The sequence below is a fragment of the Gigantopelta aegis genome, chromosome 3 (assembly GCF_016097555.1).
Source record: "Gigantopelta aegis isolate Gae_Host chromosome 3, Gae_host_genome, whole genome shotgun sequence".
In the NCBI taxonomy this organism is placed as follows: Eukaryota; Metazoa; Mollusca; class Gastropoda; order Neomphalida; family Peltospiridae; genus Gigantopelta; species Gigantopelta aegis.
This window is the reverse complement of record NC_054701.1, coordinates 25555138-25568406: the sequence shown is the minus strand read 5'-3', so window position 1 is coordinate 25568406 and position 13269 is coordinate 25555138. Positions and strand designations below refer to the sequence as shown.

The 13269-nt window shown below is 38.6% G+C and overlaps 1 protein-coding gene across 1 annotated transcript; it reads right to left on the bottom strand.

The window, feature by feature from the left end:
• Positions 1-277: 277 nt before the first annotated feature.
• LOC121368564 (protein unc-93 homolog A-like) lies at positions 278-9635 on the bottom strand. Its single transcript, XM_041493302.1, has 3 exons — positions 8796-9635; positions 8203-8470; positions 278-599 (listed from the first exon to the last, which is right to left on the bottom strand). The coding sequence occupies exons 1-3, from the start codon at positions 9633-9635 to the stop codon at positions 316-318; spliced, it is 1392 nt and encodes a 463-aa protein (XP_041349236.1). The 3' UTR covers positions 278-315.
• Between the last annotated feature and the right edge of the window lie 3634 nt (positions 9636-13269).

The following is a 13269-nucleotide window of genomic DNA, read 5'->3' as shown; positions in this document are numbered from 1 at the left end:
GATCCATTGACACAGAACCCACCTAACAAAATTCACCCACCCATCCATCCAACCCATCCAAACAAGTTTCATCACATCCATCCATTCATTCACCAACCCATCCATTCTATCCACCCATCGATCCATCTGTCCATTCATCTATCCATACTCATCCATCCAATTAATCTATATATCCACCCACCGACACAGAACCCACCCAAACAAATACACCCACCCACCCATCCATCCACCCATCCATCCATCCATCCACCCATCCATCCATCCAGTCAACCAGCCAGCTAGCCAGCCACCCACCAGTGTGGTAACAAATGATTATTAATTTTCGTGTTCAATAACATGTTCTTCTGTCATTGCTATACCGTTGATATTTTCACTGTTTTCAGTCACGTCTACGCCTCCTGTACGGAACTTGAGATGAATTTCCACCCCGTAGTACAGAGTCATCCCCAACACGAGGAGGACGATGGCTATCAACAGCTTCACGTGCACACACAGAAAGGTTCCATACACGAACGTCAACGTAAAGCCAATACCCTTCCATGTTTGCAGGTTGGCAAAGGCAGCTTCCTTGTTGTCCGGGAGAAGCAAAGCCACCAGAGCTAAACAAAAAAAATGCAACCAATGAAATTATTTAATATATAATTATTTTCAATTTATGACGATGATTAAAAATATATATAAGTACACTACCATCAAGTAATATTATATTCACCATCTTCACTGGTTATCGGCTAGCGCGGTTTTCTCGAGGATGTTACATAAAACAGTGGCGGATCCAGAAAATCAATGACGTGGCCGAAGGCCACATACGTTTCCGAAGCGATATATATATATATGGTCGCTAAATTAGGGGGAGGGGCGGGTCCCTCGATCCCATTTTAGATTCGCCATTGTAAAGTAACGGGAAGAATGGCATTAAGTCAGTAAATGCATTGATTTTGTAAAGGCAGATCCGCTACCTCTGTATCTATACCGATTAGTCGAAACGATGTTTGTAATTCAGTATCCAATGCTATAGTCCAACGGTTGGGATGAACGATCTTTCATGGAACTTGCTATAGGTCTTCTGTGGTATTTTGGGGTCAGGTGTAAATCGGGACCTTCCTCGTAGTGTCTGCCATTTTGAAAAGTTCAATTCAATAATTTATTAACTTTGAGCTTTACAGCTCAGCAGTATAGTCAACAACGAAAGTTTAGCTAATGTTAAAAGAAATGACATAACATTTATAAATTAACCTATTTTCATTAATTAGTATCCACATCTGAAATGTTTACCATTTATAAACAACATAAACTCATCAACCTTTGCCTCAACATAACAGGAGGATCTGGTTTTCTTTTAAGTTTATTCAACCATGGTAAATTTAGACGTCATAAAAGATATCTGCTAAACTTTCGTTGTTGAGTAATATAAATAAAAACGACGACGGCTGCATATAGTGCAGGAGATGCAAAAACAATATAACAGTGATTACTTAATATAAACATAGTGTAATACACAATTATACATAATGGTTTGATATTAATCATAAGGTGTTTCTTAACCTGTTACATTCAGAGAGGTATTTACCAAGTTGGTTTAAAACTTTAATATTATTAATGCTTAATAATAGTACAACTTTATGAGTTGAAGGTTTCATCCAATAAAAAGATTTGATATATTTTCTTCTAAGATCATCATATTTGGGACATTCTAGTATCATATGATATTCGTCTTCAATTTTGTTTAGATTACAATAATTACATATTCTATCTGACCTTTCTGTATTTCTATACCTTCCGGTTTCTATCGCTAAAGAATGGGCTGACAATCTAAGCTTAGTTAATAAAATACGATTGCGCTTCGGAATATATTTTTTGAAAATAGTATTGTAAACACTCGATCTACAAGATGTTTATATAAAATACACTAAGGGGAATTATGTACTTTACTAAATAAAGACTGTTTAGCATGATAAAAAATACGAATTTTAATTAATGGTAAATATATTTGTCATTTACAAATGGTCGCCTTGCCCATAAATTACCAAAACCTAATGACATAAGCGTATTTAAAAAAAAAGATACCCAGTTAACGTTAAAAACATTGGCCTATGCAAGGTTGAATAGTACAGTGTATGCTTCTTTAAGAATACTGCTTTTTTTCGTCGAAAGCAGTCTAAACCAATATTTGATCATGCGAAACAGGCGAATATATTCCATTGGGATTCTTCCCAATTCAAAATAAACCATCACATTACAAGTTGATTTCTTTACAAATGTAATTTCTCCACCCCATTACCTTTACAAAATCCCCACACTTCACATGAATAGCATAAAATACTTGTGATATATGTATCAAAAAGATCTAACATTGTTTTACAGTTTACCCAATCTAATTAAAATTAGCTCCACTATTACATGTGGATCTAACACCAGCCAGTTGGAGCTCATGTCCACCAATCAAAACCTTACTTGCAGAATCCTGCCAGTGATTTAAAAATAATTTGAAAACATTCCGAATTATCCTGAGGGTATACGACATGTTTCGTGTGAATTACGAATGCCTTAAAACATGTTTTATTTTATAAAATAAATAATTTGTAATGTAAAGTTTTTTTTATAAATAAATAAATAATTTTTAATGTAAAATTGAAGACTGATAACCCACCCCGTACGTATTGGTATGGTTCGCTGTACTGCAGCCACTAAAATAGACTCGCCCGATATTTTTAGAATTTGTATGCTCCCAAATAACGTTATAAAAGGCGAAAGTGTGATTGGTCAATATTTAAATTATTATTTACAGACGAAATGTTACCTGGACATTGGGGACTATGTAGTGTAGCGAACCATACCAATACGTACGGGGTGGGTTATCAGTCTTCAATTTTACATTAAAAATTATTTATTTATTTATAAAAAAAACAACTAAATCAGTCTTCAGTTTTACATTACAAATTATTTATTTTATAAAATTAAAACATGTTTTAAGGCATTCGTAATTCACACGAAACATGTCGTATACCCTCAGGATAATTCGGAATGTTTTCAAATTATTTTTAAATCACTGGCAGGATTCTGCAAGTAAGGTTTTGATTGGTGGACATGAGCTCCAACTGGCTGATGTTAGATCCACATGTAATAGTGGAGCTAATTTTAATTAGACTGACAGTTTACCCTCAACGGTTTACATTTAGAATACAGGGCAAATAAAGCTTTACGAACTTGGTATGCTAAATATTTTTGTAAAAAGCTAAATGTATTGTTATATCTAAAAGGAACACCTAAATGACAAAACTCATCTTTAATATTAACGTCCGAGTTTCAAAATTCTTTACTTTTCTCCCATTTCTAAAAACGACTATATGTGTCTTATCTGTATTAACAATAAGACGCCATTTGTTTGCATAAACATGTAAGTTGTCTAGTAAATTGTGTAAACCTTCCACAGTTTCAGAGAATAAAACTAAAGCATCTGCATACAGCAATAAAAACTAACAAAGTTCACCAAACTGGTACTCCACGGCACCATTAGCAATAAAATTTGATTCAAAATCATTAAGGAAATTTTAAATCATTACAGGGGATAAAATTTCTCCTTGCATCAATCCCAAACAATTGTCAAAACACTGTGAACATTTACCGTTAATAGTGACACATGATTTAACACGAGAGTACATAGACTGTATTACCGACAGAAATGTACCCCTTACCCCCAATTTATATAATTTATACCATAGACTTAATATGTCAACATAATCAAATTCTTTACGAAAGTCAACAAAACAACAGTATACTCTCTTTTTACTAGCAAGTGATTTAGCTATAATAGCATGAAGTGCAAATATTGCATCAGTAGTGTTAACTCCATGACCAAAACCAAACTGAGCGTCAGAAATTAATCCAATATTATGACACATTTATTAAACGACTGTTTAAAACAGATGTAAATAATTTACAGATACAACTTATTAAGCTAATCCCCCTAAAGTTATTTGGGTCACCACAATCTCCTTTTTTATACACTGGAATTATAATTGATGATGACCAGTTTTCTGGAAAATAACTCGAATTTAAAATGTTATTAAACATCTTTACTAATTAAGGAACTAACGTTTGACTACTTTCCATAATACACTCATTCAGTATTCCATCTGGTTCATAGGCTTTGGCACGTTTAAGCTTGTGCATAACATCAGTAACTTCCTGTTCTGTAATAACATTATCCGAGTAAGTAAAGGTGTCCTTTTTCTCGATTTGCCACCAAACTTAATGTAAAACGGTTTGGGATTATATTTCCTTAAATATTCTAACATATTTCCTTTTATTTTTTATACTTTTTTAAATAATGTTTTACTTTATTAACCTACACAAGAACAGATAAATAACTGCCTAAGAAGCTTTGAATTATCATCGAACCAAGGCTTGTCTTCCTCCTGACTGTATACGTTAATATTTATGTTACCTCTCTGACTGTTAGTCCTGCAGGAATCACTACTATGTGCAGGATAAGTATTACCACCATTTGAATGAGTACTAAAAAAAGGTTTCATAAAAAAAACTGCAATTCTTTTGTTAAAAAGTTCAACACTCTTATTAATAGAGTTCTGAGTTATCTCCCCTTCGATATTAACTACAACTTTAACTTTTCTGCATTAACAATAAGTAGTTTTGTAAACTGGTTTTTAAATTTATCTTTCCATTTAAACATAGTTCTCTTAGTATCTGCACTGTTATCAGTAAAAATACAACTTACTATGTTTGTTCAGATCTTTGACAACTTTTAGTTGTACATGTAAAGGAGCATGATCTGAAAATTCGGTGAAATCACACACAATAAATTTATCTATCACTGGTAATATGTCTGGAAATAACAGCAGATAATCAATATCAATATTTTGTCTAGACCTGTCAGACTTTTATCTATTTTAAATACGACTATATCATGTATAATATGTAACTCAGACACAAATTTATCCAGCGTGTTACGAACAAAAATTACTATACCACCACCCTGTGAGTGTCTGCTCAAGTGTCTAGGTATAACATAAGTTTTAAAATTATCAACACTCAGTTCACAGTCCTTTGAAATAATGTCATATGTACATATAGAGCTTTTAAATCCTTTGTTTGACAACTTGTTATCTAATCCACCGTCAGGTCAGGTAATGTTTAATCATGCTCACATACCACTAAGGCTTGGAGCATGTCTGTCCCGCCGTTTATGTTCCAGGGTCCTAATTCACTAAACTCTCGCAACTTTGCGATCTCGCAGTGCAATGCTAAAAGACTTGCAAATAGGATGCTTTGTTGTCTAGCAGAGCCTAAGAGACCTTTGTGAATTAGGCCCCAGGACAACCAGCTTATATTGCCGTACGATATCCTCTCACGGAAACTGGCGTGTTCACCCTCCAGTCTGTCCTAACTACTCGGCTTTGCGTTCTCGGTCTTTAGGAGATAACCTGTCGACTGGTGTTAAATTCCTTGACCTGTAGAATCCACTAACCCACTATCTTGGACAGACAGCCCAAATAGCTGAGATGTGTGCCCAGGACAGCGTGTCTTTGAACCTTAACTGGATATAAGCACGAAAATAAGTTGAAATGAAAATGAAAGTATTCTCTATAGACGTAACGTAGCTGTTGCCTTTAAATATAGTTAACGCTAAAGTTTATTTGGTTTAACGACACGACTAGAGCACATTGATTTATTAATCATCGGCTATTGGATGTCAAACATTTGGTAATGCTCACTGCCATTGTCAATTTCAAAATGGCCGCCACCAGTCGAAGTATATTGAAAATCTCAAATTCTGACAGCTAGAGGCACATGACTGCAAATTATATACTCACGCTTTTAAGGAGCAACAAACAGGATAGCATTTACCAAGGTATTTGATATACAGTGAAACCACACCTAACGACCACCCATGTTTTAAGACCACTCCGCTATTAAGACCACTTGAAAAGTCACGTATCTAATGGTTTCTTTGTTCTCGCTGATTGTTACAAATGACACGTAGCACAGTCAAAGAATAATCATGTTAGATTAGTCTGTAGAGCATGTCTAAATAAATAAAAAAAGGATACCGGCACTTTCAGTTTCCGGAAAACACTGTCACCTAATTAATATTAATGAGCGATGTACCGCGTTGATTGGTTGTTTTCATACTGCAGTCAGTCAAGTGACAGAACAGAACAGAAGAACAGAACTTTATTTCACTCAGGCCGCTATTCAGCGGCATATGAGGTACATTAACAATAATTATATGACAGTGACAAGATGGGGTTTACAGGAGAAAATTTATATGTACAAAATCAAAACATAAATATTTCTAATAATAATAATAATACAAAATGAAATATACTTCTAATAGTAATAATCTATATATATGCAAACATGGATAGTAGTAGTCGGAATAAGACAGCGTAAGCTTGGGAGACAATTCTATTTAAGGTTTACCGAATTTATCCGTAATTTCTTTTATTAATTTGCACAATTGTTTTAGAAGACTTATTTTGTCATTTGTCATTAATTGTTTAAATTTCAGCATATTGGGTTTGTTATAATAATATGGCTTTAACACTTTTTTTGCGGGAGTTATTAAAGAAAGAGCATGTAAGTAGATAGTGAAATTCGTCTCCGATGTCATTTTGTTACATAGTGTACATAGTCTGCTTTCTACTGGGGTGTTGTTCCATCGTCCTGTTTCGATTGGTAAGTAATGGTTTGATGTTCTAAATTTTAGTAACGTTAAAAAAGAAGAAGTTTGTTTTACTTAACGACGCCACTAGAGCACATTGATTTTTTATCTTATCATCGGCTATTGGACGTCAAACATATGGTCATTCTGACACTGTTTTTAGAGGAAACCCTAGAACGTTGATTACTCAGAACAGAACAGAACTTTATTACATTCAGGCCGTTGTGCAACTGCGTAAGAGGAACATACATATTCTGATTTTGACAAGATGGTTAACAGGAGGCTACAAATACTAAGAATACATTGCTTGGTACATATATGCATACACGAGTAATATTATTGTTTAGTTGAAGATACACATTTACCGTCATCCCAACGTGACAGGACGGAGAATGAGAATATCGCTTCATCAAGGTGACTGACTAATCCAGCAGGTAACAAAAACAAGTGTTATTTAGAGAGGCGACATGAGTTTGTGTATTTTGAGCGACTTGTGTCAAAGCGCTGAAAACCAAACATGAATGTCGTAGTCGTACTATCACTATTTCAATATAAGTTTGTACGCAACATCGTTATTAGAAATGGGAACTCCAAAGAAAGGGAAAACACGCTGAGAACAAACTTTGAAGCAAAAAGTGAACTTAATAAACAACAGTGCAGGAAACGGTCAAAACAAGACATTAGTTCTTAATTCTATTTTAGTGCTCACTGATAAGTGTATTCAATGCATTCCATTGTGTTATGTAAATAATTCAAATAAATGATATTTGCAATGTATTTCTTATGTTATATAAAGGATACTTCTCGAGTGTCTTGTGATATCATAATTTATTAGCACGAGTTGATTTTTAAAAATACTTTTATCAACTTTATCATTCTTTTCATTTGCGACAATTGTAAACAATGTCAGTAATGTGGGTTGAATGTCACTATATTTGGCAGTGGTAGACTCGTTAACTAGCAAAACGACAATGGCGTGGCGTCACTAATGATAAGTTTAGCACAGTGACGTAGCAAAATATTGTCTTCTGATTAACATTTGACCAATCAAGATTATAAGAAGCGATATCTCCTAGGAGAATATCGCAGGATCGCAGGAGATATCGCAAATTATAGTGCCAGCGATATCTGATACAAAAGCCTTTAATTGATGATAAAATTGTATATAATTTGGAATCAACTTAAAATGATAGTAACCCACTAATAAGACCACCCAGCTAATAAAACCATATTTATTAAGTCCCATCAGTGGTCTTAATAGCGGGGTTTCACTGTACTATTATATGCACCTTTCGCTGTTATGTTTCATTTCTTGGAATATATCGCTGAAGCAGGCGCAAGTGCACGAATACTCAAACGCAGAAACCACGACTCGTCAACAGACCAGTCGACACTTGCTATTCCAGTAACCTATGTGGTAGCAGCTGGTCACAGAAAAAACACAGCTTATAATGTGCAACAATAATATACGTTTCCTTTTTATAATTTATCAACTACTACATATATGCAATATATACCAATAATCTGAGTCTCCCAGACGCCTTCAGCCATGCCCCAGACTGCTGCTGCGACGAAGATGATGAGGCTGTCGCTGCTGGTGGGATGCCAGACGTACATGTAGACGAGGCTGCCGGCGTTGACGGTTGCGGCGAAAGTGAAGAGCAAGACTCGCCCGCAGTATTTAGCCAGGTAGCCGAAGATGAAGGTGAACAGCATAGTGGACCCCCCGAACGTGGCCATCACGAAACCAACCATTCGGATACCGAGAGGGCAGCTCACAAACGACTGCAAGACAGGATACATAAAAACTAGAATACACTTCTCCCATAGTAACACAGACCTGTCGAACGATATTCAAATCATGTATGAGTATTGGATGGCTTCAAACATGTTTTCCTATCATCTGAAGAACACGGTAGCAATGTTTTGCTAACCATTTTCAACTATTTTAAATGTATTTTTAAAGTGTAAATTGTGTTTGTAAGTACGTAAGTTGGTAAGTGAAGTAGTAAGTTAGTAAATAAGTAAGTGAATAAGTAAGTAAGTAAAGCAAGTACATTAGTAAATAAGTAAGTAAGTACATAAATAAATTATGTGTCCTATAACTTACCTTTGTAAAGTCTGTCCATATTACAGTTTGGTGCGTGGACACGTACAGGAACAATGGGATCAGAAATGTCAAACGACTTCTGAACAGGATGTTGACACATGACGTCATAGATGCCTTCAGCTGCTTACGACTGGCGCGTGCGCATATAGGGATCGGGTCAACGAAGAGCTGAGTTGTCACCAGACCAATGATGGTGCACGCGAGAAAGACTCCGAGTAAGATGTAGACTATATACATCTGAGGAGTCGCTATGGTTGCAGAATTCCCGACAGACGACGGGCAGTCATAGGGGCCGCACCACTGGGTTTCATTCCCCGTTGAGTTGTAAGTCCCCTGTTGAAAGACAAAGGATGCCGCCAAACTGCCTGTTATCTGTGTGCACTGAAACGACGTGAAGAATATGCCATTCATCCGACTGAGGACACTGTACGGACTGGAGCCCGAGGACGAACTCTTGGAGTAGGCGCATATGGAGAGGTAGGTATTCTCAGCGGTCCAAAGAAAGCCCGAAACTGCTCCAAGGAGTACTGAAGCAGGAAGCAGCGTGTAGAAGGAAGGGTAGAAGTTAGACGCCGTGTAGACAACGTGGGCCACCCAAGCTACAAGGAATGCTTTCTTGACTCCAATAAACCCGATAATGACAGGCGCCATGATTCCAGAAAGAATAAAGAATCCGTAGATAACAGACAGCGAAATGATTCCCAGATTCTCCGCCTGGTTTAGGCTGCTCTGGAGGTTTTGTATGGCTGTGTAGGACGTGAACACCAGCAAGAACGACAAAGAGAGAGCCACAACATTTTTAACCTCCTTCCCTTTGAGCAGATCTGTTGGTTCTTCCATTGTTATTTAGTTGACGCTCTATGATTTAAGACAATTTCTTGTTCCATCGAGTGCACCAAGACTGGTAAACCAAAGACCGTAGTATGTGCTATCCTGTCTGTGTGATGGTGCATATAAAAGATCCCTTGTTACTAATGGAAAAATGTAGCGGGTTTCCTATCTAAGAATATATGTCAAAATTACAAATATTTGACATCCAATAGCCGATGATTAATAAATCAATGTGGTCTAGTGGTGTCGTTAAACAAAACAACCTTTTTGCTGTGATTTAAAAAATGCGTTTCTCTCATGTATTTATAATCGCGGAGAGACTAACAGCTTCTGTGGCTTCTATTAAGATAGTGTGTGCAGGCAGAAAGATAGTGTGTGCAGGCAGCTAAAGTAGGACAACTAATATCTGGTTTATGTAAATATAGAAGTTATAGGTTATTGACACACAGTTGATAAGTCAACGACAAATATTTAATTCCCACACTTACTTACTTAATCCCCTTCGTGCTAAAAAACCACACAAACCAGAGATCACACTGTTGCCTGTCTTTTGCCAGCTTCTCCAGCAGCCACCAGCTCTAGACTGCGCTCTCGAATTTCCTTCTCTACTGTCGTCCTCCATGTTTCTTTCGGTCTTCCTCGTTTCCTTTTTCCAGGAGGGGTCCATCGGAGTGCCACTCTTGGTAGGTAATTCCCACACACCAGTTATAAAATGAGCTGCTAGAAATTACACGCGCGCACACATACAGATTGATATATTGCAGGCACGATACAACAGGTGATTCAAACAAGACCCACAACAAAAAGAAAAGAAAGAAAGAAGCCCCCCAGTAAACCCCAAGCACTCCTCCATCACCCACCCCACCCCTGCAAAAAAGAATACACAGAGAGAGAGAGAGAGAGAGAGAGAGAGAGAGAGAGAGAGAGAGAGAGAGAGAGAGAGAGAGAGAGAGAGAGAGAGAGTTTGTGTTTGTGTGTCTCTCTCTCTCTCTCTCTCTCTCTCTCTCTCTCTCTCTCTCTCTCTCTCTCTCTCTCTCTCTCTCTCTCAAAAAGATAACTCTTGAAATAAGGAAGTGCATTTTATTATTGATAAGTTGACTACAGCGTCAACATGCACCATACTTACGGTATATTTCTATTTAACTTCAAAAAGTGGGACGGACTTGTTACAGTTAATTGTAGTCATGTACGATCGTACTTACAGTTGATTGTAGTTCATGATGTATTGATCAATTGTTTAGTTTATGATATACTGATCAGCTGTTTAGTTCATGATATACTGATCAGTTGTTTAGTTCATGATATACTGATCAGCTGTTTAGTTCATGATATACTGATCAGCTGTTCAGTTCATGATATACTGAACAATTGTTTAGTTCATGATATACTGATCAGCTGTTTAGTTCATGATATACCGATCAGCTGTTTAATTCATGATATACTGATCAGCTGTTTAGTTCATGATATACTGATCAGCTGTTTATTTCATGATATACTGGTCAATTGTTTAGTTCATGATATACTGATCAGCTGTTTAGTTCATTTTATACTGATCAGCTGTTTAGTTCATGATATACTGATCAGCTGTTTAGTTCATTATATACTGATCAGCTGTTTAATTCATGAACTGCTCTTTATTTCGGGGCGGGATCTCGCTCAGTATGTAAATCGCTTGCCTGAAATGCTTTGATCGTAGGATGGAATGTCCTCAGTAGATTTTGGGGGCGAAATGTAGCCCAATGGTAAATCGCTCGCTTGATGCGCTGTCGGTTTGGGATCGATCCCCGTCGGTGTGCTCATTGGGCTATTTATCGCTCCAGCCTGTGCGCCACGACTGGTACACCGAAAGCCGTGGTATGTGCTATTCTGTCTATGGAATAGTGCATATAAAAGATCCCTTGCTGCTAATCGAAAAGAGTAGCCCATGAAGTGGACACAGCGGGTTTCCTCCCTCAATATCTGTGTGGTCCGTAACCATATGTCCGACGGCATATAACCGTGAATAAAATGTGTTGAGTGCATCGTTAAGTAAAACATTTCCTTCCTTCCTTCGTAGATTAATTCTCTTAGTATACCCCGCTCTAACTATATCCCCGCTATACCCCCGCTCTAACTATACCCCCACTCTAACTATACCCCCACTCTAACTATACCCACACTCTAACTATACCCCCACTCTAACTATACCCCCGCTCTAACTATATCCCCGCTATATCCCCGCTATACCCCCGCTCTAACTATATCCCCTAACTATATCCCCGCTATACCCCCGCTCTAACTATATCCCCGCTATATCCCGCTCTAACTATATCCCCGCTACATCCCCGCTCTAAATATATCCCCGCTATACCCCCACTCTAACTATAACCCCGCTCTAACTATATCCCCGCTATATCCACGCTCTAACTATGCCCCCACTCTAACTATACCCCCGCTCTAACTATGCCCACGCTCTAACTATGCCCCCGCTCTAACTATGCCCCCCGCTCTAACTATGCCCCCCGCTCTAACTATGCCCACGCTCTAACTATGCCCCCACTCTAACTATACCCCCACTCTAACTATATCCCCGCTATACCCCCGCTCTAACTATACCCACACTCTAACTATGCCCCCGCTCTAACTATACCCCCGCTCTAACTATGCCCCCGCTCTAACTATACCCCCACTCTAACTATATCCCCACTCTAACTATATCCCCGCTATACCCCCGCTCTAACTATACCCACACTCTAACTATACCCCCACTCTAACTATACCCCCGCTCTGACTATACCCCCGCTCTGACTATAGCCCCGCTCTGACTATATCCCCGCTCTGACTATGCCCCCACTCTGACTATACCCCCGCTCTGACTATGCCCCCGCTCTAACTATACCCTCGCTCTAACTATACCCCCGCTCTAACTATATCCCCGCTCTAACTATACCCCCGCTCTAACTATACCCACACTCTAACTACCTATGCCCCCGCTCTAACTATATCCCCGCTCTAACTATACCCACACTCTAACTATACCCACGCTCTAACTATACCCCCGCTCTAACTATGCCCCCGCTCTAACTATGCCCCCACTATGCCCCCGCTCTAACTATGCCCCCGCTCTAACTGTACCCCCGCTCTAACTATGCCCCCACTCTAACTATACCCCCACTCTAACTATACCCCCACTCTAACTATATCCCCGCTATACCCCCGCTCTAACTATACCCACACTCTAACTATATCCCCACTCTAACTATACCCCCGCTCTAACTATACCCCCGCTCTAACTATGCCCCCGCTCTAACTATGTCCCCGCTCTAACTATACCCCCACTCTAACTATACCCCCACTCTAACTATATCCCCGCTATACCCTCGCTCTAACTATACCCACATTCTAACTATACCCCCACTCTAACTATACCCCCGCTCTGACTATACCCCCGCTCTGACTATACCCCCGCTCTGACTATGCCCCCGCTCTAACTATACCCCCGCTCTAACTATACCCCCACTCTAACTATAACCCCGCTCTAACTATATCCCCGCTATATCCACGCTCTAACTATGCCCCCACTCTAACTATGCCCACGCTCTAACTATGCCCCCGCTCTAACTATGCCCCCCGCTCTAACTATGCCCCCCGCTTTAACTATGCC

What these genes read in the sequence shown, in the direction of transcription:
- LOC121368564 (XM_041493302.1), bottom strand. Translation starts at nt 9,635, where the DNA reads ATGGAAGAACCAACAGATCTGCTCAAAGGGAAGGAGGTTAAAAATGTT. An exon ending in TATGGACAGACTTTACAAAG is followed by an intron (nt 8,471 to 8,795) that starts GTAAGTTATAGG and finishes CCTGTCTTGCAG; the next exon opens with TCGTTTGTGAGCTGCCCTCT. An exon ending in CTGGGAGACTCAGATTATTG is followed by an intron (nt 600 to 8,202) that starts GTATATATTGCA and finishes TTTTTTGTTTAG; the next exon opens with CTCTGGTGGCTTTGCTTCTC.